Source organism: Vipera berus (genome assembly GCF_964194415.1).
Source record: "Vipera berus genome assembly, chromosome: 1".
Classification (NCBI taxonomy): domain Eukaryota; kingdom Metazoa; phylum Chordata; class Lepidosauria; order Squamata; family Viperidae; genus Vipera; species Vipera berus.
Window position 1 is genome coordinate 241,320,776 of NC_138202.1, and position 27,304 is coordinate 241,348,079.

The following is a 27,304-nucleotide window of genomic DNA, read 5'->3' on the forward strand; positions in this document are numbered from 1 at the left end:
CTCCGCTGCGGCTTTCACGCGCAGCCGTTTTGTTTACCTCTCTGGCAAACGAGATAAGGTGGCTGGGAGGCTGTTAAGCAATCGTTATAAAAACCCCTCCGGCGGCAGCCGATCCACAACCCAGCGCGGGGAAGAGAGGAAACAAGAGACTGCTAGCATTTTACTGGTGGGTTGGCTGGGTTGAGAGCGGCCAGAGTCAGAGCATGGAGACTTCGCCGCTCTGCCTTCACAATGCTCCGCCGCTTAGAACCGCAAATTCCCGGATCTGCTCCAAAGACTCTTCAGGGTAGCCGAACTTAATCACCAAGTAATGGGCAACCTGCGCTTAAGAGCAAGCATTGGGGCGGGGGGAAGATTCCCATCTTTTCCAGCTACTTCTTGATCGCGCGGGAAAAATGGAGCCAACCCATCTGTGGTCCCAGGACCTGCCAGAAACTGATTTATTTTTTTTTTGGTTTCTTACTGCGCCTTATTGCCAAATCGTGGCTAACGCAGCGTGTCTAATATATTTGCAGGTCCGAAGGATTCTGGAGACCTTGGATCCCCACTCCAAAAGATGCCGAAAAACTACGTGTGCAAAACGTTGAGGTGAGTGTATGCCGTACTCAGGATTATGACAGCCCTTCCACGTGGGCTTCTGCTGCAGGAGCCGGTCTTCTTTAGTTGACTAATTCAGTATTCAGTAAGGTGAAAGGAAGGAAATGTATGGTATTAAACAATTGCCACTACTTCGAGACTAGAGATATTGGCACATTAACAATAATAAAGATCTCACTGCATTCCACGAAGAACCCTTTTTTAAAAAAAAAACCGAAATAAAATTAGAAGGCTGATTTATGGAGCAAAGGATTTTCCTTACTGAGTTAAATTTGCATACAGGGCTCATGTGACTGAAATGTAATTCCTAAATTGATTATGTCTTTTGGCAATGTAATATATCAGTTTATGCTGGGCACTATGAAAAGACAGCAATTTATTAATTTGTATTTTAAGACTTATGATTTGGCACAATCAGGAGAGGGAAAATAACCATGCATGTTGCGTTAAGGTGTTTTCGGTGCGCTGACTAAAATGAAATCCAATATTTACTTTGATATTACTGGGTGACTCTGGGTCAGTCACACTTTTTCAGCTGAGCCCACCTCACAGGTTTCTGTTGAAGAAAAAAAACCTGAAAGAAAGAGTGCCTACTTCCTGAACAAAAGGCAGGAAACAAACATATTTAATAATAATATTATTTATTTTACTATATGCTACCTAGAGTCATGTCCCTGAAATGGGTGGCTTTGATTTGATTAAAAAATGGATACCGTAAATATTAAATAATCAATTTCAGGTTTGTTCCTTCTGAAAGTATCATAAATTTCAACCATACTGTTGACCTTTATTTCTTCCTCCAGTTGCATAGTCCTTCTGATGCTACAGAAGACTCTGTAAAACTTGCACAATATACTCACCCAGTGAGGTAAGATAAAACAATTTTATATTTTCCTAAAACATAATATTAGTGAGACTCTCAAGATTAATCTTTCCATTTTTCCCAGCAGGGTTCTTGTGCCCTAAAGGTATCAAGAAAAGTGATAGGATTGTAAGTAAGAGATTTATACTGAATAGCATCTGAAATCACACAAAACGTATCAGGGCTTAAACTAGTAGCTAGAAGCTCTCTGGGTCCCTCCCTCATTCTCTCGTTCTCTCTCTCTCCTCTCTTTTTCATTCTCTCTCTAATTCTCTTGCTTACTCAGTCTCTCTTGTTCTCTCATTCTCCCATTCTCTTGTTTTCTCTCTCATGCTCTTCTCTTGTTTTATCTTTTTTTCTTTCTCATTCTTTTTCATTCTCATTTTCTTTCTCACTTTTTTCTTTCTTCTTTCTCATTCTCTCTTTTGTTCCCTTTCATTCTCCCCCGTTTTCTCTCTCATTCTTTCTCTCTTTTGTTCCCTTTCTCATTCTCTCTCTCAGCCCTATCTATTTTACAGTTGTGTGTGGAAAAATAGGAGTACTGCTTCTCTATGAAAGGCAGAATATAAATAGAACAATATATAACATCAATAAATAATTTAGTTTTCTCAACAAGATTTCGCAATATTTTTGGCTTCTTCAACTTATTAGCCTAGCAGTTAAGACACTTGGCTTGTTGACTGGAAGGTTGGCAGTTCATGACCCAGGTGCCACACCACAGGATGAGTTCCTGTTACTTACCTAGCTTCTACCTACCTAGCAATTCAAAAGCATGTAAATGCAAGTAAATAAATAGGTACCACATTGGTGGGAAGGTAACAGCGTTCCATGTGCCTTGATGTATAGTTATGCTGGACACATGATCACAGAAATGTCTTTTGATAATGCTGGTTCCCTCAGCTAAAAAATGGAGATCATTACCATCCCTAAAGTTGGACGCAACTGGTCAGAGAAATCCTTTACCTTTTTTTAAAACTATAGATAGTCCTCGACTTACAATCATTTATTTAGTGACCATTTGAAGTTACAACTGCACTGAAAAAAGTGACTTATGACCACTTTTCACACTTACTATCATTGCAGCATCCCTATGGTCATATGGTCAAAATTTGAGTGCTTGGCAATTGGCATGTATTTATGACGGTTGCAGTGTCCCAGGATCATGAGATCACCTTTTGTGACAATATGGAAGCTAGATTTGCTTAACAACTATAATGATACACTTAGCAATTGTGGCAAGACAAGTCATAAAATGAGGCAAAACTCATTTTTACAACTGTCTTGCTTAACAAATAAATTTTGGGCTCAATTGCAGGCGTAAGTCGAGGACTATCTGTATTCCGAAACCTTAACAAGTTTTTCTCCCAGTGTCTTCCACATTTACAGTATATGTTGTTTTAATTTTGTGGTTTTAGTGATGTTCTCTTATGTCTTTATTCTTTTCAGCATATGCAATAGCAGTTACAATAGATGGCTTTTCATCTGGTTTGGAGCCGACTATATCATTTGGCAGAGTGTCTTTTGAACTAATTAGAAGACAGCAAAATATTATTTTTTATTATTTTTATACATTTATTGCCTGTGAAAGGAAGAGGCAATTAAAATACATTTATTTTTGAAATAATGTTTTTACTTTAGTATTAATTATTAAATGTATGTGCTGCCCATCTTGCAGTTGGCGATGTGACAATGTCACACGGCTTCCACTATTTCAGTGGAACTGTTGGATCCTACAAAGGCTTCTGCCCAAATTGGTATAAAATCTGTTAAGTTTTATCACATGACCTTGGAGGAAAACTAAGGGACTCAAATGATTGGTAAATGAAACAACAGAGCATTTAAGGTTTGCAAGCAGTTTTTGTGAATTCAAAATTGTTGAATGTTAAGCAATAAGGAAAGACCTTAAGACTGACTCTAAAGCAGGGGTCCCCAACCTGTGGGCCACAGCCCACTACCGGGCTGCAGCCGCTTGGCCACTGGGCTGTGTGAAAGGATGGCCAGTGCATGTGCACATGTGGGTGCATTCATACCCCCCACATTCTCACTAGCGCCGCCCCGAGTGTCCCACTAGTGCTAGTGCCGCCCTGAGCTTGCCTCCGGCTCTAGCACTGCCATGAGCATCCCACCAGCACTAGTACCAGTCTGCCCCAAACATCCCACTGGTGCTAGTACCGCCCCGCTCCCGAGTGTCCCACCAGTGCTAGCATTGCCACGAGCATCATGCTGGCGCTAGTGCCAATCTGCCCCTGAGGATCCCGCTGGTGCTAGCACCACCACACCCCCAAGTGTCCCACTGGCACTAGTGCCACCCTGAGCATCCTGCCAACACTAGCGTCACCCTGCCCCAGAGCACCCCACTGGCACTAGTGCCACCCATAGTGTCCCGCCAGTGCTAGCAAAGCCCCATTTGCAGCACTCGCACCCATGCAGCCAGTTTGCATGTACCCATGCACTCACGTGCGGCCGTTTGTATGTGCATATGTACTCGTGTGTGGCCCATTTGTGTGCATGCGCACCAGGCTCATTTTTGCACACCCACGGCCCATTTGCGTGCACACACGTAGCGGTGCCTGCCTCCCTTTCCAGGCCGCCAAATCAAAAAGGTTGGAGACCTCTGCTCTAAAGCAGTCGCCCATACTATTCTGTTTTATTTATTTATTAAATTTATATGCCACTAATCTCACTGTCAAATGACTCTGGGAGGCTTATAACTTCATTGTTTTCCTGCTTTTCCTCTGGTCATGTTGTAGCAGCTACTGTATGTCAAATTTTGAAATTATTTATTTATATGAGAGATATATTCTGCCCTTCTCACGTTTATGTACTACAATCAAGAACAAGATCCCTAGAGCTGTTATTTGGTTAAGTTTTGCTGACTGATCCAAGGCCACATATCTCAGCAAATTTTTCTTTGGAGCTGATCACTGTACTTTCCAAATCATGGGACATGATTTTCAAAGCAATTGATAAGGAAATCGGCATGGATCCCTGAAGCAGATGTGTCCAAATGCAGTTAATATTTTTGTGATAGCTACAGCTGCATATTGGTTACACTGGATCCTCAACCAGATGCAGCCTGAGGACCTCAAGATCCAAGGCCACTCACAGCATTTCTGGATGGTTTTTCTCCTCTTTTACAGACTTAAGTCACCCTCTGTGAGAACAGTATAGGATGAATGAGAAACCTGCCATGCTGCATATTTTTACTCAAAAAAGTGTTTTTTTTCTTACAGATAATGGAATATTATCCTGTATAGATACACTTATTGTAAGCGACAAGGCTGAATTTTTGGTGCAGTGCTAAACTTTCTGCATTGGATATAAAAACTTCTATGGAATTATTAAATGCCCCAAATTATTAAAAAGTGCAGCCATAAAGTCCATACCAGACATCTTTGAGTCCCATTTAATTTATGAATAACACACAATATTTTTAAATTGTGCCAGAGAAGTTGCATTTGACTGGTTAGCATTTTTTTCAATAGTTGCTTGATTATGCAGGGTGATTATAAATGTGGAATGACTTAGGTGTTGAATAAAATCTGAACTTCTCATTAAACATTTATTGTGTGCTGAAATATTATTGGTCTAATCAAATGAAATTTCAATGTCTTAAATCATTGCCGTGTATCGTAAGAATAGAAATTGGGGTATTGATTGGGAAAATTAAAGATTCCCCTTCAATCTGGAATTTTTCCCATAAACATTCCTGGTTATTTGTCCTACTTCTGCAGATGTGTGTTGATGGGGTCAGACTTGCTGTAACTAAATGCTGTGTGACCTTAAATGAACTTTCCATGTCTTGCCTACGTGCACTTATGGTTATTTTAAAATCCGTCCAGTTTTAAAAAGAACTTTCTGTTCTTAAGCTCCTCTTGAGAAATGTTAGAATAGTCCTGTTGAATGTTCTGAATGTGCTCAATAAAGTGGCAGTCAAAAATGAAGTTTCAGTCTCAGAAGGTACTTTGACTTTACCATTTGTTGAAAAGGTATAGAGGTAAAATCTCAGCATTAGCAAATTCATATCCACAAAAGAATAGAAGATATGTGTTTAAAGATAAATGTAGAAAATAAATCTCATACCACAGTATATTTTATGAATGATTTATGACAGATTTTGAGGTAGAACGTTAATGCAAATTTGACTTTTGTGTTTTTACAAATTAAACAGCATTTAGGTCCCCTGAGAGCATAAAGGCAATCTTTGAACAAGCTTATATTTTAATTAATTCAGCAACACGCATTTGGCCTAAAAAGAAATGGATATCTCTAATTGTGTGTAATTCCATTTTGTTGTCAAATATTGCTAATATTAAAGAAGTGATTATATTTATTTTAACCTATGAAGCTATTTTAAGCTAATAGTAGGTTAAGTAGAATGAGATGAAGTGATTTTAATTTTTCCTTACATATTAAATTACAAACTTGTCTATTTGTTTCAGGCTATTCTGGCCCAAATCCAAGTGTTTTGACTACATGTATCATGAAGCTGAAGCACTTCTGAGGAACTTTCCCGTCCAAGCCACAATTTTCTTTTATGACGAATCAGAGAACGAGGAAGATAGCGATGACATAGACCATGAATCCGAAGAAGAAGTGGATAATTAACTGCCCTGTTTCCAAATGACCTTGTTTATATTCCTTTATTTAATATTGATATCAAAATGCAATCATAATATTTTAAGCTAATTTATATGTAACTTATTGTGAAATTAAAACTATTATTTTTATAGTACTAGTGCATGGGTTTTATGTCTTCTGCATAGTGTCTTTGCCTCCCTTGTCCTTCTGAAATCAATAATTTAGTTATGCCAAGAATTATGCTGTACTAATATATTAATTCATAAAATGAAAAGATAGAAAACTACAGGAATGGCCATATTAAATAGGAGTGAGAGGATAGAAAAGATGGGTTGACAGTTTCCATATTAGGGATTCAAGAGGAGGTTTTTTTTTAGTTTAGAAAGAACAGTGATTCTTTTTATTTTTTATTTATTACGCAAATCCTTTCGGAACCCTCAGCCTTGCGGTTTTTAGAGTTAACAATAGTGACATGTGAAAAGAAGGAAGAAACACAAACTTTCATATTTTACACCCAATACAAATACAGGGAGTCCTCGACTTATGATCACAACTGAGCCCAAAATTTCTGCTGCTGAGCAAGAGAATACTTAGCAACAGATGTAAAACCTCAGCATTGGCAAATTCATACGCACACAAAAGAATATTGGATAACGCGTTGAAAGATAAATTTAGAAAATATTCTTCTATCACATCACAGTACGGTTTATGAAAGATTTTAAACAGATTTTGAAGTAGAATGTTAACTCGTTGTGAAATGACTTTTGTCCCCTTTTCTGAGCTTTCTTGCCACGGTTGTTAAGTGAATCACTGCAGTTGTTAGCTTAGTAATATGGCTGTTCAGTGCATCTGGTTTCCCCATTGGCTTTGCTTGTCAGAAGGCTGAAAAAGGGGATCGCAGGACCCTGGGGAATTGCAACTGTCATAAGTACATGCCTGTTGCCAAGTATCCAAATTTTGATCACCTGACCATGGGGATACCGCAGCAGTGTTAAGTGTGAAAAACTGTCATAAGTCACTTTTTTCTGCGCCATTGTAACTTTGAACAGTCACCAAACAAATGGTTGTAAGTTGAGAACTACCTGTATACTCATTCTACAAACGGCCCTTTAAGTAGTCTGGTTTTTAATCTTGATGTTGCAATCCTGCAAGCTCCTAAATCCACTTCAGCTGAAACACGGGTATAGGACTTCAGACCAAATTGGTAACTTTTAAATTCAATGATACCTAATTTTCCTTAGTGCTGTGGAAAATGTTTTAATTACAACATCTTTTTTAAAATCTATGTACAGTATTAGTATGGCTGTGAAAGTTGGACCTTAAGAATTGCTAAGCGCCAAAGAATTGAGGCCTTTGAACTATGGTGCTGGAGAAGACTCCTGCAAGTCCCTTGGACTGCAAGGGGTTCAAACCAGTCAGTCCTAGAGGAGATCAACCCTGACTGCTCTTTAGAAGGCCAGATCCTGAAGTTGAAACTCAAATACTTGGGCCACCTAATGAGAAGGAAGGACTCACTGGAGAAGAGCCTAATGGTGGGAAAGACTGAGGGCAATAGAAGAAGGGGATGACAGAGAATGAGGTGGCTGGATGGAGTCACTGAAGCAGTAGGCGTGAGCTTAAATGGACTCCAGAAGATGGTAGAGGACAGGAAGGCCTGGAGGAACATTGTCCATGGGGTTGCAATGGGTCGGACACAACTTCGCAACAAACAACAACAACAGTATTAGTTCCACATGATGACGTTTCAGAGAGAGTACAGTGGATTGAGTGGGTATTTCTCCTGCACAGACATGCCTCAATATATAGCTCTATCCAATATAACAGCTGAGCAGTGTTTCAGAATAGGAAGGAAAAATAGTGTTTGAGGAGTGTGCGAGGTCATGAACTTAGCACCTGTCAACAGTTCCTTAGAGCAGATGCAGCTTTTCCCACGATCATGTGGCTGCTCTCCACAGGTGAAACATGATACTGTATTCAATTTAAATACTTCCAGGCAAATGCTATAGAGACACTGACCCCCTTCAGAACTTCTATTTTGCCTTCAAATCTGAAGTGCTGCAGAATACGGTATTGTTTCCTTCCATTTGCAGTGAGATTAATAATTAACAATTGAATGCATTCTACTCAGATTCACTTAACAACTGTGTTATTAACTGCAGTGATTCACTTAACTAGCAAGAAAGGTCATAAAACGGGGCAAAATTTGGCAACAGAAATTTTGGGCTCTATTGTGTTCATAAATTGAGGACTACCTGTACTGTGCTCATCTTGTATTTCCAATATTAAAGATGAATCTTTTTTGCTTGATAAATCTGTTGGTCATATAGGGATACATACATTTTGTTCAAACGCATATGCATGTCTTTATGGTATTGATGTGTGCAAACTGTATTAACAAAATGGGGTTGTTAACATTCAACAAGTGCAGGGTATAATAGGAAAACCCCATATTATATAAGTATCCTTCACCAATTTTATACTTTGAACATAAGTTTCATACTGAGCTCTTTTGAAATAATTTTTGGCATGACCAATAGACTTAAATCTTTTTTCTGAATTAATCTCAATAGCATGATAGGAATATTCTTTTAAACCCTTAACCATTGATTTGTTAATATATTTTAGAGTTCTTGAAAATAACTAATATTTACTAATATCCTAATTTTCATTCTTAAAAATACATGCAATAGATGTTGTATCCTTAGTTGGGACCATAATCATAAATCAAATATGTTTATTAAAGTACTTAAACTGCAATATTAAACAATATCCTACTAGCTTACTTAGTTTTGGTTCCAGCACAAACTTTGAGTGTGTATTAATTAAAAGTATTACACTTCTAGCAGAAGTTGTATTTCCATTAATATATACTTAATCATGAGCTTTCCATCCTTTATAACACGGCTTTTCAACCTTTTCACCCATTGTACCACTTTTAGGATATGGCAACATCCGAGTACCACCAGTCACCTAGTAAGGTGTCAACTAGATGACCACAAAAAAAAAAAAAGAAAAAAAAGGAAAAAAACTGATGAAGTACAGGTAGTCCTCGACTTACAACAGTTAGCTTAGTGACTGTTCGAAGTTACAATGGCCCTGAAAAAAGTGCCCCCCAAGCCACAGCTGAGCAAGACACCTGCCTGCCCACCCGGCGGCGCTCTTCCTCCTGTCCAAGGTTTTCATTGTTGTGAGCATTTCTGTTGAGGATTGACAGTGGGAGTGGGATGGGGGGATGTTTGGTTTTATTTCCCCCGTCTGCGGGGTGGTTGCAGCAGGTTTTGGTCACTTCACATGACCCCAGGGCACTGTGACTGTCATAAATATAAATCAGTTGCCAAGCATCTGAATGTAAATCACAAGGCCCTGGAGATGCTGCAACATTCCAGCTGATCGGCGCTTCTTCTGGGCTCAGCAGAAGCACCGGAATCAGTGCCGAGCTCCAGCTGGAGCCTGGCACTGATCTTGGCGCTTCCGCTGAGCCCTGACAGCCCTGCAGCTCCAGCCATCTCTCGCTCAGGCTTGTGTGGTGCTGCCACCGGTTCAGCTCATTCCCCTCCCCCGCTACCACTTTTCTAGGATGGTCGCATACCACCTGCCAGGTGCCAATGTACCACAGGTGGTACCCGTGCCACTGGTTGAAAAGCCCTGCTCTATAACAACAGTGCTTTCCAAACCTGGATATATTATCAAAAACTGGGTAAAACTGCTTTTTCTTGGGTAATAACACACATGCCCATTATCCAATCACAACAGAGACATTTACTGTAAGTAAAGAATTTCTGATAAATGGTAAAAAAGAACTTTCTGATAAGCAGTTTTGGATAAGGAAATAAAGTTTGGGGACATTGCTCTAGATCAGGCATATTCAACCCACAGCCCACAGGCTGCATGCAGCCCTGACAGCTAGTAATTGTAGCCCCATAACACCCCAAACAATAAAGAAAGTTTGCTATTTATCCATTAACTATATTATATATTTTATATGGGGCCCAAGACAATTCCTCTTCACTCAATGCAGCCCAGGCAAGCCAGAAGGTTGGACATGCCTGTACCTTTTTCTGAGTTTTAGAAGTTTCTTTTAAAACAGCTGTATCCACTTCAATGTTACTCAACTTAGCAGCTATCTATTTCCTTTTTAAAGGATATGTAAGACTAAGGCCTTTTATTTTCTGCACATACACACAATTTTATGGTACAGTAAGTTGGTGGCAGAACACAGTGGTTTAGTTGATCTTCAAATCCTGGGTCAGATCCCATAGACTACTAACCTCCACAGAAGTGTAGGTCAGAATATAATAGAAAAAAAGCATCTTTAAAAAAGGCAATGAAATAACACCTGATACTGTTGCCAAGAAAACTATATTGACAGTTACTATTATTAGATTTTTATCCCACTTCTATATTTACATGGCAGGCCTAGAACTCAGTTTCTTGTTCTTATTAGTTATCTAACATTGCTGTCATCCAAAGCAAACGTGTTATCTGATGCCAAAATAGCTACACATGCAAAAATACAATTACATACTGTCAGTGCTTTTTTTGTAAAAGAAAAAGGTGCCGGAACTCACATGTCATACAACCCGCCTTGCCTACCCTACAAGGTTCCATCCAAAAAAGGTGCCGGAACTCCGTTCTGAGCGTTCTATGACAAAAAAAGCCCTGCATACTGTACTTGTCATTACCGATTCAAGTAAATCACAATACTTGAATGAGTACATCATGTAATGTCTGCTGCCCCACTCCTGCCCCTTTTTCCTAACAGCAAACATGTCTGAAGCTCAGCTTAAGAGATTTCATTTTAGCCACTGATCCTTTGCAGCAAAAATAAGAGACCCTTCTTACTCCATCCTGAAATGTCAAATAGATCAAATATATTTGGGAGGGTTCCTTCGTTAACTTTGTTGTCACTGCTTTGAAAACAATACGCAACCATTATATAGCAGCCCAAATGTTAGTTTATTATGACTGCCTTCCATTTATTAAATTTAAATTTATTTTATTTAATATTTACTTATTTTAATTCTTAATTTATTTCCGTTTAATTACTTTCTTCGTCAGGATGGGCTCTACATTAAGGAATCTCAAAGCCTGAAATACGATATACAGTTACAGAGGTTAAAAAATGATTTCACATTAAAAATGCAAACACATTCTCCTATTTCGTTCAAAGCCACCCGCTGACACCTGGATTTTAGTTGGGGTTTTATATTTATATAAATTTATATTTATTCAAGGTTTAAACGTAATTATTTTAACTGTTCTTAATTTTTGTAATTGTTGTATTGTTATTTTAAAAACCCTGTGAACCGCCCTGAGTCGTACGGGAGAAGGGCGGTATATAAGTCTAATAAAGATAAAGAAAATAAAGATAAAAGAAAGCAGAAGCGGGTAGCGTGCGCGCGCCCGCGCGCGAAGCAAGCACGCAACAGGGAGGGGCCAGAATGTGAACTAAACGGAAGGCGACTTTCCTGCGCGGCAAGCGAACGCCGCCGCCAGCTTTTCCTCACGTCAATCAATGAACAAACTCCAGCGCGCGCCCTATCGGGGCGCAAGAGTGGCTGCCACCTGAAACAGCTCGCGCGTACTCCTGGAGCGCGCTTGCGCACTCTCCACCCCGCCTCTAGTCGGGGCTACTTTCACAGCAAGCCGAACCCGGAAGCGGTTTAATCTCTCTCCGGCTCCGTTTTCCATTCAGGGAAGTGGAGGATTGTCGGCCTCCCGTCTGATTGCAGCGGGAAGATGCTGAACGTGCCTTCTCAGTCTTTTCCTGCCCCCGACTCACAGCAGCGGGTGGCCCTCGCGGGACGCAGCAAGGTGCGGGTCTGGGTAGCGGCTTTGGAGTCCCCTACTTGGTGGGCTGCTCTGTCTCACGTCCCACGAGAGTCTGAGGGTGGTGGTGTATGTAGGGTGGATTTGCGGAGCAAGCGCTTGTAGAAGCGAGGTGGGGAAGGAGGGCTGTTGTAAATCACCAGGTGGCGCGATTTTGTAGCGGGAGACGTCGCACCTGTTTAATTTCTGGCTGCCGTGGGGAAATGGTCCAACGGAAAAATCGTGTTGGCCAATGAAGCAGAGAAGTTTCTTGTAGCTATGTTGGCTTCGTAATGGTGGGTGCTTTTTGTCGGTCACGGAGATATAAAATATTCACTCTTGCGTAATCAGTCTCATTGGTTAAAACAGAAGGAAGTTGCTATATTTATTTATTTATTTTATTTATTTTATTAAATTTATTTAGGCTTGCTTTGGAAGTTTACTGCAGTTTACCGCATCCGGTATTCTGCAAATCCTGATTTACAAGGACAATATCTGGTTGTCTTTCTTAGATGCTTGCAATTAATTTTTTCCCCGCATGTCTAGATTTGGTATTCTTGGGTTAAGTTAAAGTGAGATGGGGGAAGAGGAAAAGCAAATTTTGAAAGTGGTGAAGAAGCGATATGATTATGTGCCATCAAATTGTTTTTGTATGTGAGAAGATGAGCTTTAAATATGCTATTTATTAATACGGCTGTTGATTTTGTGATTATGAAACTGGGAAGCCAAGTCATTGATCTGATTTGCCTGTAAATTCTGGCAAGTGGAATAGTGGAGAACATAAGATTTCTTTAAGTAGTTTGATAACTGTACCAATTGTCAGCTGCTTCCATTCCCTCAGAGACTGATGGAGGAGCTCATCAGGATGCAGATCTGATAGAGTAGCCCACATTGCAGAAAGATCATGAAATGTATGAAGCCTCTTCTGGGAAAATGGAGTCAAATAATCATTTCCTTTTTCCCCAACATTGAACTTAGAATAGAATAGAGCTGGAAGCGACCTTGGAGGTCTTCTAGTCCTGCTTGAGCAGGAGGACCTATACCCTCTCAGACAAGTGACTGTCTAGCCTCTTCTTAAAAATCTCCAGTGATGGAATGTCCATGATTTCTGGAGGCAAGCTGTTTCCTCTGGTTAATGGTGCCTTTAATATCTTTGGCCCACTCTTCCTTACTCAGTTTCTGCTCTTTATGTAACACCTTGAAAAGTTGAATTGATGTAGCATTTAGTTTTGTGTGTCAGTTACTAGATGAATAAATACCTGTTATGTGAGCTTTGGAACATTCCAGTAATTTCACACTTGCTTCATATAAGAACTAAAGTTTATGTGCTGAGAAAAAAACAGACCAAAACATATTGTAAGTCAATTATATAGTGACCCTTGTATATTCTGAAAACAGTACTTTTTGACCATCCCTCAGTTTCTTCATTTATCTAAATTAGGGCTTTTCAACCTTTTCACCCATTGTACCACTTTTAGGATATGTCAACATCCGAGTACCAACAGTCGCCTAGCAAGGTGTCAAAAACTTGATGACCAAAAAAAAAAGAAAAGAAAAAAGTGATGAAGTACAGGTAGTCCTTGACTTACAACAGTTCGCTTAGTGACTTTTCAAAGTTACAATGGCACTGAAAAAGTGCCCCCAAAGCCACAGTCAAGCAAGACACCTGTCTGCCCACCCGGCAGTCAGGGACTCAGGAATTCTGGGAGTTGAAGTCGATGAGTCATAAAAGAGCTGAGGTTGCCTATCCCTGGGCTAGACTGACATTTAAAAAATAATTGTGAACCACAAAAGAATAACTGGTGTGCTAATCAGCAGTGGAATGGCAGCATTAGTGAGGCAATGGAGGGTATGGCACCATGTCCTTCAGGAGGGAAGCAGTTGTGAAAATCTGGCAGCAGATCCTTACTTGTGACATTTAGTGGCAGTGGATTTTTTTTTAAAATGCAGGCTGAACAAGGCTGCCTGACATGCCACATGTTGTCCAAGCATGCGTTGTCTATCTGTTTTATTTATTTTGCCAATGTTCTTTTTTTCCTCTCTCCTCTTTTTAGGTACCTTTGAAATCAGGTCGAAGTCTTATGGACTGGATACGGTTAACCAAAAGTGGAAAAGATCTAACTGGTCTAAAAGGGAGATTATTAGAAGTTACTGAAGAAGAGCTTATGAAACATAATAAAAGGGATGACTGTTGGATATGTATTAGAGGTGGGCTATTTTGTTGCCAGTTCTTATAAATACAGTTAGTTCTCCACTGTAACTGATATAGGATAATAAATCTTAGTAATTTGAAAAAAATATGAGGAATGGAAGCTTGTTAAAACAAGGTACAATATCTTGTATTTTATGCATAGCTAATAAAACATCCTAGCATTTGCTACAGAATCCCATTAGATATCCTTTGCAAAACTTATTTCTGTGTTTAGAAATATTCACAAGATCTACTTTGTAGGGTTGTGCATACTTTTCAAATGATTCAGAAGTGATTCAGTCCTTTGTGAGTAGTGTGGAGCCCAAACTAGCCTCAATTTGGGGAGAGATCTTCACTAGCCTGTCAATACAGATAATGTTGCTTTAAGAACCGTATTTTTAATATATTGATTCTTTAAAGAAACTTTTTTTCAAGCTCTTGCAGAAGCTTGAAAAAAAGGAACTGTTTTAATGAAAAAAAGATGTGGTTTGCTCAATTCATGGACATCCTGTTTTTTACTAACCATATTTTTCTCTGTTCCTTTTGAATTCCCTGTCTGAGAAATTGAATTTAGCATGCGTATTGTTGGTTTTGGTGCTTGAGTTCTTACATGTTTGCCTGTCTGGCTTGTATCATATATCATCTAATGTCTTATAAAATATAAAACATAAGTGTAATGGGAGAGGTGGTAATATCACTTAGAATTTTGGGGGGGATGAAGGAAAAGCAGATCTTTTTTATTAGATTGAAACCCTACCTTTCATTCGGAAACAATAGATGGCACACATGTTTCATATTTTCCCCATAATAACCATGAGATAGGATGGGGTCAGAGACACTCAGGGAGCTTCTGTGCAGAATATGCAATCAAAATAATCTCTGAATTACAGGATCAGTTGCAGCACTGATAACCGTATAATTAAAATACACAGAGATAGCTGCACCTAGTGAATTGCCATGATGAAAAAGCTGTTGATAAAGCTGTATGATGGTGAAGCACTGATTCCTAGATAAATAGCAACATACATTGAACATTTCTTGGTTTTTCTTGAATTATTCAGTCATTTATTTAAGTAGTTAGGATATTTTCTATGATATCCTTGATGGTCTCTGAGTTTGGTTGTTTGGTGGCAGACATTTCATTACCTGAATAGGTAACATCATCACTGCTAGTGAGTGTGGAGTTTGCTCATAGTTCCTTTCAAGCATTTGCCAGAATGTGTGGACAGTTCAAAATAGGAAGAGAACTGGAGTGTACATAGTTGTCAGCTGCTTATGGATCATGTGGAGAATTGTGCTGGTGATCCAGGTTGTCACAAAATCTTTTCAGCTCTCTCATTATATTCCATATGCAGTTTGCAGCCTTCAGGTAAAAACATGAAAAGGCTTGCAGTGGATATTGCTCAGGTAAGGTCAGCTGAAGTGAGTTTCAGCTTTTAAAACTTTTAAAATGTGGAAATTTCCTTGATTTCTGTTTGCCAGAAAAGAAGCCAAAGTGAAGAAGAAAGGACATAGGACATTATCTGTACAAATATGCAGCCAATACTATTCACCATTATTTTCTTTTATTATCTATCAGTAAACAATATTTTGATCTTTAACCAACATAAAATAAAATTGTACTAAAGCATTATTTATTTCTTTATTAAACTTGTATGCTGCCCATCTCTCCAAAGGCAAATCTACAGTATTGGCTGTAGGATTAATGACTATAATTTAAGAGTAACCTCTATTTGTAAATTACATAGATACCAGCTATGAGATTGTGAAATAGTTTTTTTATATTCTCTGTCGTTATGAAATTACTATTGAACGTAAATCTATAAAAATATAAAACTTTATAAGATTAAAATTATGAAATTCAAATTAAATATATCAAGCATATTTATCATAATAAAGGCAGTCCTCTGTATTAGGAATTATTATACCATATTATTCCTCTTCGGTAGAGGAATGTCTGCATAGGTTTATCAAGTGAAGTTGCTTCACTTGATGTGTGCTCATTTATGTATGTGACAATTTTTTTTTCTTGAACAGACAGGTACACTCATACGTTCTGATGCTTTATGATGAAAGAGGTGATAAAATTCATTTGTCAGCACAGAAAAGTAAATGAAGCTGACCTTAGAGATAATGTATAATGTTAACGTAAGCTGTTTCATATGCAATATAAATATTTTCCACTAGATGGCATTCCTAGTACAAATAGCAAAAAAAGCAAATACTATATAACCATAATCTATAATATTTTTTGCCAGCCTAGGAAACGGGAATATTTTGCCAATTTATCTTCCACTGTTGTTTTCAGACTTAGTTCATTAGAAGGTCATTCTAATTTTTTTTGGTTTTTTGTTTCTTGTGTTGTATTGTTCCACTTTTTAAACTTTTGTATTTTTGTACTTTTATATGTTTGCCCTGTTCACCGCCCCGAGTCCTTCAGGAGAAGGGCGGTATACAAATAAAATAATAATAATAATAATAATAATAATAATAATAATAATAATAATAATAATAATAATAATAATAATAATAATAATTATTAATTATTATTATTATTATTATTATTATTATTATTATTATTATTATTATTATTATTATTATTATTACTGTGTGCTGTATGCAGAGCCCAGAGATTACTTGGAAATGAACTGTGGCTTAACATTTTTAAAAATAAATAAACAATAAATGTAGACAGGATTATGGTTATGTACCTGCTTGAGGTCCGTTGTCATGGATGAAATGTTTTGATAACTATTTTTCGAATGAGTGGTTTTTTTTATGCCATTCAGTTCAGCTAACACAATCAGCAGAGCATAAACAGCTTCATCGTTTCAGTCTGTGTTCAAAATAAACTTGACATTTTATGCCACCTTTAGTTTTCAGCAAACTCCTCATTTAAATGGTATTTTTAGTCATTGTTCTTTGCTTTCTAGGGCTTGTATATAATGTAACGCCATATATGGAATATCACCCTGGTGGAGAAGATGAGTTAATGAGAGCTGCAGGAACTGATGGCACAGATTTATTTGAACAGGTAGCAGCAAGAGTGCAGTTGGTGTTCAGTTTCTCAAAATATTGTGTTGCACACTAAGCTGTCTTGTTCCCTGAAGAAAAGGCTGCTGCTTTGTAATGTGTCTCATTAAAACATTACATTTTAAGAGGTACTAATTAATTTATAGCATAAACTCAAAGCATTCCAAAGGAAGTGAACCAGTGAGGTTCACAATCTTCCTTCCTTCCTTCCTTCCTTCCTTCCTTCCTTCCTTCCTTCCTTCCTTCCTCTTTCTTTCTTTCTTTCTTTCTTTCTTTCTTTCTTTCTTTCTTTCTTTCTTTCTTTCTTTCTTTCTTTCTTTCTTTCTTTCTTTCTTTCTTTCTTTCTTTCTTTCTTTCTTTCTTTCTTTCTTTCTTTCTTTCTTTCTTTCTTTCTTTCTTCTTTCCACAGGCACAGATACATAGATAAACTTACCTACCTTACCTAGGAGACATTCATCTCAGATTAAAGTGAGTCTTGTGAACTGAAGTTCTTTTAAAAAAATAACAAATTGCACGGCATAGTTATGGTTAGTTTTGAAATAATAGATTATATATTTAGAGTTCATGTGAGGAGGAAAGGCGTAATTCCTTTTCTTATGTATTCCTGCTATAAATCAATGTGTAGAATAGGAAATGTTATGTACAGCCCAGGAGTTCTCGATTTACAATTGATTGTGTATCTATGATCCAGCTTCAAAGTTACGACGGCCATAACCCATCCTGCCCACTCCCAATCACATGATCACATTTTGGGTGCTTGGCAGTTGGCTCACTTTTACATCCATTTGTAGCATCCTGCAGTCATGTATCTGCAATTTTTGATGTTTGGGTTTTGGTTTTTTTGCCAGTTTCTGGCAGTGGGTGTAATGGATTTGCTTAAAAGCCAATGGTGTCAATTAACAACCTCTTCAAAAATAGTTGTAAACTTGGGTCTGGTGGTGCGGTGACCCACTTAATAACCACAATGAAGTACGACCATAATTCTGGGCTCAATTGCAACTGTAAGTTGAAGATTGCCTGTATGTTTGTTTTTGTTTGTTTAGCAGCTGGGTTATTAATGTTTGCTTAATTTATGGGATTTAGAATGTTTTCACGGTTGTTTAGAAATATGTTATCATTGATGAACAGCTGTCAAATATAAGCTTACATTTTTCCTGGCAGGTTCATCGCTGGGTCAATTATGAATCAATGCTGAAAGAATGTCTGGTTGGAAGAATAGCCTTGAAACCTACAGCTTCTCTAAAAGGTACACACTCTTTATTCTGTAAGATGTGCTCAATTTCAATGATCTGAGTCGAGCATTATGGAAGTGGTCTTGCATAACATGTCTCAACAGCAGCAGCATCTGTCTGACTTTGTCTGGGCTTAGAAACTAAGTTGGCCATTAGGGAGTTTCAGATATATAGACTGGACTGGTAAATGGAAACAATATTCTGGAAATAGACAATGGCAAGCCTCCTTCTGTGTTGTTGCCAGGAAAATTCTATAGGTTTGTTTGTGGGGTTACTAGGAAGTGAACTTGAAGATGTTTTTATCCTTAGAATACATACTGTAGATGAACCAGGATGCCTATCTGTACGACGAAGAATGAATGATATTAACTTTAAATACATGACTGAATGTAGATAAACTCTCCAAGATGTTATTTAGAAGATATGTGATTTCCACTTTATAGTGGGATTTTTAAAATGCTGGAATGGAATATATGGCAATTTATTTGTATTCAGGGTATTGCTGTTAGTACCTACAACATAATCAAGTAATTGGCAGAGATTTGCTAGTGCTTCACTACTAAATAACTGTGTAGATTAACCTCAATTTCTGCAGTGTTGTTACTATTTTGCTGTATTATACATTTTAATATTCCTAAGAAAGTTATTCAGAATATTTCATGTTTGTAATCTGATTCGTTTCTGATAATCGATTAGCGCATGCTAATCTTGCATTCCACTAGGACAGTGGCTCCCAATCTTTTCTGTACCCCACACCCCTAGAACGCTTCTCACACCCCTTACAAAAGTTTGAAATAACAGCAATGAATTATGCATATACACTATAATTTTGAAAACCCACGTTTTCACACCCCCTGGAATATCATCTCACACCCCCAGGAGGTGCGAGCACCCCCGGTTGGGAACTCCTGCATTAGGAGATTTACATTTTTAATAAGAAAACTCTAAATAATAATGGAATTTCTAACTTGTACTTTCAAAACAGCAAAACAATAATAAAAGTGCAATTAATCAAGTCAGACATTTTAAAAGATTGTTTTCGCTTTTTAGAATGGAGAAGGATGGTGGATATTATTAGGGATAAAGTACTGCAGTATGACCATAATGTTTGGAAAAGTATCGGTTTCTTCAGTCATATTTTTTTTACACAGTATATTATGCATGGGTTTATTATGCATATATTGGAAAGCTGTGACTTGATGATTCCTAGGGAGGATATGGAAAGCCAACATATCTCCGTGTCTTTTTTTGCATAATAGCTGTGAAATGACCTTTGCATAAGTATGTCATACTACCTAACAAAGAAAAAAGACAGATTCCACAATGCACATAAGTGTGGGTACTTGCTTCCAAGGTGTTATGTGCATAAAATCGACTTTCTGAGCAATCACATACAGTTTCATAGAGCTGAAGCATAAATGCATGTGTGTTGCTACCAATTCCGTGTTTTACTAACAGTTTCCTTCAAATTAATTCCTTAACCCCTGATTTTGTTGAAGAGTGGATGGTTCTGAAATACTTCTTCCTGCAGATGTGTATGAACACCTGTTTAACCTGCAGCATTTGAACACTGTGGAAGAGGGGTTTTGCTAGCTTAGAAATATTTAATGTTTCATAATTAAATAGCATTTTGAAATTTCATGATGTGAAATTATGAACTTTCCCCCTTCCAAATTCTTAATATAATAATCAGAAAAACATGTGTTTGAAGTTGATACTTCTTATCCTGTGATCATACTGCTGACATAGACTGCGCTCTTCTTTAAAATTGAATTACCTAATCAATTCAGAGAAACCTCCCGAACTCTGAATTTTGCCCTCCGGGGAATGTAGAATCAATATTTGACTTAGCATAATAATGATTTAATTGCATCAGAGTCATGATCATCAGTTGGTGAACATTAAGAACAACACAAACAGCTTAAAACAAACCAATTTTACCCAACTTTGATATGATAAGGTTCAGGGAATAGGATTCTTAGACAGTTCTCGGTTGTGAGTGATTTTAGTTTGTTTTTTTCTCAGCTGTTGGCTGCTTCCCCCTTTAATTGTTTTGCTCTGCATCTGATCCTTGCTCCAAAGCAGTTCTGTGCAATCTTGTCCTTGGGCCTTCTCGCTGACTACTGTAGGATGTTTGGAAGTTTTTATTTTTTCCTCAATTTGTGCTGCTTGTAATGTCATTTCAAACTCCTAAATTAGTGTTTCTCAGCCTTGGCAAATTGAAGATATGTGAACTTGACACTGCTGGCTGGGGAATTCTAGGAATTGAAGTCCATTCATCTTTACACTGCTAAATTAGGTTTCCTCGTTTTGACTATTCCATTCCTTAATCTGAGAAGAAACACTCGGAATTGTAAGGAATTGTAATGGTGCAGTAGTTTTTAGAAAAATAAATAAATTACATAAATCTCTTTCTATGGATGCTGTTATTATCCGTTAGGAGGAATAATAATAGTGCATTCCACGCTAGTCAACCGCACAGTAATGTTGTCAAAATTTGTCAGTGTTTTAAAAAGTACGGTATTTTTTATGTTGAGGTTACATAGCTTCTGACACTCATGGGTTCTATTGGGGTTGGTAGGGTGAGTATTCAACCCAGTTTAATAGATTGCTTTTTAGTTAATATTTTTCATATTCATATGATTAGAGCACGGGTGTCAAACTACCAGCCTGCGGGCTGGATGCATCATAGTGAAATCGCCCCCACCCCATTGCCAGCAATGGCAAAAAAAGTCGTGATACGTTGTGACACGTCACGTGGCGAGTTTGACATCCCTGGATTAGAGGGTTCTGGTGACCCAAGACACCTTTTTCCGCAGTACAGCTCCCTCTTTTGATATAAAAGACTGCACTGTATTTTTTTCAAGAGAGGGAAGAACTCTGAAAAAGGAAGTCATCAGAGTAGATGTGTATGAACATTTTGATTCTGTTTTTGCATATTTTGGGAGGAGATATTAAAGAGATAAAAATTGGTGTCATTAGCCTTGGGGAGTTTTGAGGATAGTTCAGTAACACAAGGCTTTGTAAGGCTGCACTCCCCCTCAGAGCCATTCATCCCTCCATATATTTTGACTTTATCTTCTCTGAAAGGGACTCATTTCATGGCTCATTTTTGCATCTGTGTCCTATTGACGCTTCTTGTGATGTTGCCACAGTAGGACAAACTGTCTATGAGTATCATCTTAACCACGAGATGGTATTTCTGCACCTTTATAGTTACCATCTAAGGGCATAGAGTAAATCATTTTCCATTACTGAAACATAAAATGTTTGTGCTGTTTGACTATCATGATTTTGCATTCTCCAGTAGATGCCAAGTATATTTGTCATTCGCTAAATGACATCCTTCATATTAGTGGGTAATGCTGGTATACTTTTTATGGACACAAACACTACTCAACGTTTCATGTACTTAAAATGATTGCAGTTCTGAAGGAAGTATCTCCATCTAGTTAGAAATAGCTTTCTCTTCACTTTAGTAGGAGATATAGGAGTATAGCCAGCCGCACCAACAGGCTGAAAAACACCTTTTATCCATGGGCTGTTAGGCTTTTGAAAGAGAAATAACTTGTCTGAATTTTATGCAGAATTGACTTGGGAGGCCGGTGTGTGGTGTAGTTGGTTCACATGGTGTAGTAAGATGGAGGGTTTGTTGTCACTGTGTGTTGGAGGGTGGGAGCACAAAGGGAGGCTCAGCTAATCTCAATGTATACATAGTGGTACTTTGACAATAAAGATTCATTAATTAATTAATTTAGTGCTCACATTTCTTAGAGCTGATATTATGTGTGCTTAAAATTCAACCCTGGTTGAATAAAGCTCTTGGTACTTTTTTTGCCCAGAATGATTGCACATAGTATCATAATGAGAGAGCTTTTCTCTATTGTGATCACTACAGCATTTTTTTTGCATACTTTACAGAAGTTTGTCCCCCTGTAATTGAAGAAAACAGGACCTTGAATGGTAAGTATGATAATATCCACCATTTTTTCCATACAATATAGAAAAAGAAGTATGTATTCATCTATGGAGCAGCAAAAACTTGTACTTGTTATATTTTACCCCTTATTTCTTACCGCTTTAATGCCATGTTCTAAAAATAATGGCATTATTAAAATGAGAAAGAATGAGAATGTACTGATCTGAATTTTTTGGGCCTTTTTACAAAAAGTCTGTTCCAATGACACTGATCTTTATTCTCCCCCCCTTTTTTTACTTCCATTTATTATATTACCTTGCTTGAATATCATATAGCGGAGTTTATTTAAAGTTCAGCTTCTTCTCCACCTCTTCTAAAAATGGGGGAGGGAACTAATACATAGAAATGTCCTTATGTAGGAATGTGACAGTGTGGTTAGTGCTGTTTGGCAAAGTTTTGCATCATTGTAGAAGAATCTTCTAGTTTGGGCTTTCTTTGGATTTCTGGATGGCTTGGTGATAAATTGGTACTAGATATTTCCTAGGTTAGGAGTTTATCTGGTAAACAGAAAACCTCTTTTGTCTTTCTTCATTTATAATACTGCTTTGTGGTGATAAATTGTTGGGGCTATTAATTTAATTGTATTTTAATCTGTATATTGTATTTTTTTTTTAATTTGCCCTGTAAACCGCCCTGAGTCCTTCGGGAAAAGGGCGGTATATAAATTGAATAAAATAAATAAATAAATAAATTGTGGCTCACCTCCCTCCTGAGGGAAAAACCATTTCTTGAGCAAACTGAAGAACAGCATAAAGATTTAGTTTTGAAATTATTCCTGACTAGAAAAGGCAAGTGAGAAAACTTGGTGGGACTGCTTCACTTCAGAAGCAATTTCCCATCAATTACAGCCTTCTATAAAAATTTCAGTGCATTATGTGAAACAGTCTTTTCAGAGATGAAGTGGATATTTTAGGTCAGAAAATGGTGGCACCAAATCCCTTAATTATCAATTCACACAAAAAAAAGGATGACTCAGCTTGAAATATATAGTGGAATGAGAAACACTTTTAAAATGTAGACATTCAGGAAGATGTTACAGGTTTATGATTTTTAAACATTCCTTATATTGCTGAGCAAAATTAGTTTGTAACTGCATTTATATCAATCCGTTTTTTTAAACTGAAGCGGGAACAAATATAAGCCAGAAATTGAAAGTGAGGGTGAGATGGCAGTATCTAAATTTGATAAATAAATCAATAAAATAAAAAGTGCTTATTGTAGAGACATCTGCTTCTATTCACTGTAAACTCCCAATCCTATTTTGTGAGATTCTTGTGATCTATAATATGGGTTTATATTCTGTATTTATCTTGCTAAGTGGGATCTTAGCAAATGGAACTTTGGTAAAAAATTATTTTAAAAGATGTTTTTTTTCCAAAGCTGCCCACACAGATGGTTTAGAAGCAGAAGTTATTCAGTAAAATTCATTTAGCAATAAAACAAAAATGGAGTAATTTATTTTCTTTTTCCAATGATTCCTGTGAAGTTGGACAGAGGCTTAGTGTTTTAGAATCAACTGAAGGAAATAAGTGGTAGGGTTGAAATATTTAGTATTTTTCTAGAGGGAGATGGAATTCGTTGTTTTTTGTCAGTTTCCTTTTTTCATTGTATTTTCCTTTGTTTTTTTAAAATCTTTTAGTTTTTAGGTTTTTATTGGGGGGGTGGGTTCCTTTGTGATCGTTTATGCTTCATTTTCAATTATTTTAAACATTTATCACAGTTAAGTAAATTATTTTTGCCTTTGACCCGTGACTATAATAACTGGTTAATGTGCATTTTTTGACATATTTTAATCATTTTCTGGAATGTAAAAGGTCTTAGATGTCTTTCTAAGAGGAAACAGATGTTCTCTAAATTAGGCAATTTAATACCTAACATTGATTTCTTTTTCAAGAAACTCATTCTTTCCCAAGAGAAGGATTTTTTATCTAAAATATATTCATATCGATAGAAATTCAAAATTTGGTTGGCAGCATTTCTAAAGAAGCAAAGAATAAGTTATCTCAAAGATTTTTTTTTAAAAAAATGTTTATTAAATAGGTTATAACTTTATTTGTTTATATTAGTCTATTGCAGACCATCCAGTTGTTTTACAGATGTATTTTAAATATCTTTTACATTAACTGGGGGATTAGATAATTAGTGGCTGAATTTTAGATCCTTTGCTAGACCATACTGCTGTTTTAGCTAAATTAAATTCCTGAGCATGGAAAGGGCTGCAGACATGAATATCAGAGTTTGATTTGGTGATTCTGTGTGCAGAAAAGAACTCCAGCACTGAATCAGAGAAATGAAGCTCCGATACCTAAGTTTTGTTTCTCTGGTCTACTGGTCTTTCTTTCATGTGCAGAAGAGAACAGCACTGAGCCGGAGAAAGGAAACTTTGGATCTTCCCCACAGGAGTTTCCCTCCCTTCTGTGTGCTATTAGCATCTTTCTTCCATTCAGTAACATTTCTGGCTAGAAACCTAGTGAACACAATGTTTCTGAACTATAGGATGCAAACTTCTTTTCTCCAGCCCAGTGTTGGAGTTGTCTTCTGTGCATGGAGGGGAGGAGGGAAGAAATGTCAGTGTTGGGCTGAAGAAAAAAGCTTGCATCCCGAAAATCCAGGCTTCTTTTCTGTAGCCCAGTGGAGGCAAATCCTTTAGCAGGCAACAGCAGTTTGAAAACTTCCCTCCTGGCTTCCCCATTGACTTTTTGGGGAAGCCAGCAGAGAAATTGCAAATAGAGACCACAGGTTTACAGGATGTTTGGCAACTGGTTGCAAGTGTGAACAAGTGCCAATGGCCCAAAATGCGATCACGTGACCATGGGAGAGTGCTGCAGTTGTAACTTTGAGGGGGGGTATAAGTAACTTTTCCTGTGTCTGTCATAATTTTGAATGGTTGTTAAGTGACTGGTTGTTGGTCGAGGATTACGTGTAATGAAAAGGGAGGGTACCCCTTTAAGAGGCCATGCATAATCTGATTTTGCATCCTGTTAGACAAAGAGAATGTCTTCTGGATGGATTAGCTCTGAAATATATTGGCTTGTTTAGTGTAGCGGTGGATTGATAGTTCAGCATAACTGTCAATTTGAAGTATCCTATATTTTTAGTATTACAGTAATTTATACAAAGAGAGGCAGAAATACTAATCTGAATTTAATCTGATACAATAATATTGTAAATATCCAGTTAGTTTCCAGAGATAGCCAGGTAACTGAATTTATTTCTAAACCTGTTTTAGTGTGGCTAAAATCATTAGATGACCTTTTGCTATCTTCTATTTTTCTATCACCATTTTTCTATTCTTTTGCAAAATCTCAAAAAAACACAATAAAATAGAATCCCTGAATTAATCAAATCAGATGCTAAATTTTGTAAAATACTTTTGTTCATATATATAGGTTTCTTTCCTTTCTTCCAATACAATATATAAAGTACAAAAGTCTCTACAGTATCTATAAATTTCTGTTTCAGCTGAATTGGATAGTAGAAATTAATTAATAGCTTCAGAAATCAACCTCAGATTTATTTTAGAATTCTCATATGTTCAAAATGGGTGAACTTAGAGTTCACTAAACTTGATTTAGGTGAAATTAGAGAGATGTATAACTAAATTTTGACCCACAAGAGAGAGCTATAATAGAGTGAAAGTATCATTTATATTCAGCTGAGCTAAGATTATTAAGATATCAAAGATGTTTGAGATGTGATTATCTAAAATGATACTGCAAAAGATAAAATATGATATAGATTTTTTCCAAAATTCTAATAATGTGTTAATATTTTTTTCTGTATTACAATAAGAAATTAATATTTCCAATCAGCTTTCCATCGTAATTTCTGAAGTTTGACTTTGTGAATCAAGTATCACACTGAAACTCAACCATGCTACATTTACATAAAAGAATACAGAAATAATGATTCAAAGTGATGTAAATTTAAAAAACAGTAACTGGAAAGACATTCTTTTAATAAGTCGAATGAATGCCAGACTTTTAATTGAAATTGCGAACTTTTTGTACATGAGCAAAAACATAAATTTTAATCAGTAAAAGCTAATATTTTATAGCTTATATGCAAAAATATGAACACTTAGAAATACTTGATCATTTCTGGTTGGAACTTCATTAAGTTAGTAAATGTTATTGAGTCTTCTTGCGTGTTGGGCGGAAGTGTAATTGCCTTCCTCAGAGGAGGTGCATCTGCTGGGGAAGGGGCGTGTTTGACAAGATTCTACTGAAGTTGTTGTTGTTGTTAGTTGCGAAGTCGTGTCCGACCCATCGCGACCCTATGGACAACGTTCCTCCAGGCCTTCCTGTCCTCTACCATCTTCTGGAGTCCATCTAAGCTCACGCCTACAGCTTCAGTGACTCCATCCAGCCACCTCATTCTCTGTCGTCCCCTTCTTCTCTTGCCCTCAACCTTTCCCAGCATTAGGCTCTTCTCCAGTGAGTCCTTCCTTCTCATTAGGTGGCCAAAGTATTTGAGTTTTAGCTTCAGGATCTGGGCTTCTAAAGAGCAGTCAGGGTTGATCTCCTCTAGGACTGACCGGTTTGAACCCCTTGCAGTCCAAGGGACTTGCAGGAGTCTTCTCCAGCACCATAGTTCAAAGGCCTCAATTCTGAAGTAGAGTTCCACTAATAGCAGTGGGGAAAGGGTTTTTTTCAGAAATAAAAGAACACTGAATTCCTCAGTTTCTATAAAGAATAAAAGCAGGTCATGGTATACTGAAAAAAACTGCGGTCGTTCATAAGTAGGAGCATCTTTTACTGTGAATGAGGATGTACAGTATTATGGTATATTTTACTGTGGTGGAGACTTTTCTTCAGTAAGAATGAACAATAATTTTTATGTTGCCGGTACTTTTTACTGCAACCAACGTGGCAGGTGTATTCCTTTCTGTGGTGTGCTTGTCTGTTTTCTAAATGGGTTTATTTCGGATTTGTACTTATGTTTGGATTTATTCTGGGCTAGATTATAGACTGCATATTTTGTGGAGAGGAAGAGGAAGGAAGAAGCTTCCCTTTTGACTT

The 27,304-nt window shown here is 37.4% G+C and overlaps 2 protein-coding genes across 15 annotated transcripts in view; both read left to right on the forward strand.

The window, feature by feature from the left end:
• Positions 1 to 110: 110 nt before the first annotated feature.
• Positions 111 to 6,194, forward strand: RIPPLY2 (ripply transcriptional repressor 2). Of its 4 annotated transcripts, XR_014025256.1 has the most exons (6): positions 111 to 286; positions 516 to 588; positions 1,401 to 1,465; positions 2,906 to 3,213; positions 4,693 to 4,727; positions 5,902 to 6,042. XR_014025256.1 is itself a non-coding variant. In XM_081318732.1 (5 exons), the coding sequence occupies exons 1-4, from the start codon at positions 204 to 206 to the stop codon at positions 4,694 to 4,696; spliced, it is 225 nt and encodes a 74-aa protein (XP_081174858.1). In that variant the 5' UTR covers positions 111 to 203; the 3' UTR covers positions 4,697 to 4,727; positions 5,902 to 6,042. The 4 variants fall into 4 exon arrangements, 2 of the variants coding, with proteins under 2 accessions (XP_081174858.1, XP_081174857.1); XR_014025257.1 differs by lacking the exon at positions 4,693 to 4,727 and having other exon boundaries at positions 2,906 to 3,302; positions 5,902 to 6,037; XM_081318732.1 differs by lacking the exon at positions 2,906 to 3,213.
• Positions 6,195 to 7,602: 1,408 nt separating this feature from the next.
• CYB5R4 (cytochrome b5 reductase 4) overlaps positions 7,603 to 27,304 on the forward strand; it is a 36,456-nt gene continuing 16,754 nt past the window's right edge. For 4 of the 11 annotated variants that reach the window (XR_014026788.1, XM_081330313.1, XM_081330322.1 and 1 more), the window contains exons 1-5: positions 7,603 to 9,082; positions 13,903 to 14,056; positions 16,973 to 17,073; positions 18,234 to 18,318; positions 22,226 to 22,267. Coding sequence is in view for 10 of the 11 variants with exons in the window: in XM_081330313.1 (XP_081186439.1) it covers positions 8,918 to 9,082; positions 13,903 to 14,056; positions 16,973 to 17,073; positions 18,234 to 18,318; positions 22,226 to 22,267 (547 nt within the window). In the remaining variant the exon portion in view is untranslated. Of the gene's footprint in view, positions 9,083 to 11,686; positions 11,855 to 12,037; positions 12,145 to 13,326; positions 13,422 to 13,902; positions 14,057 to 15,394; positions 15,447 to 16,076; positions 16,188 to 16,972; positions 17,074 to 18,233; positions 18,319 to 22,225; positions 22,268 to 27,304 lie in introns of those variants that run through there. The other 7 variants (XM_081330320.1, XM_081330318.1, XM_081330319.1 and 4 more) reach the window with 7 other exon arrangements.

Coding starts and splice junctions, on each gene's coding strand:
- RIPPLY2 (XM_081318731.1), top strand. CDS start 204: ATGGAGACTTCGCCGCTCTGCCTTCACAATGCTCCGCCGCTTAGAACC. Junction 287..515: donor TGCTCCAAAGACTCTTCAGG/GTAGCCGAACTT, acceptor ATATATTTGCAG/GTCCGAAGGATTCTGGAGAC. Junction 1,466..5,901: donor CAATATACTCACCCAGTGAG/GTAAGATAAAAC, acceptor TATTTGTTTCAG/GCTATTCTGGCCCAAATCCA.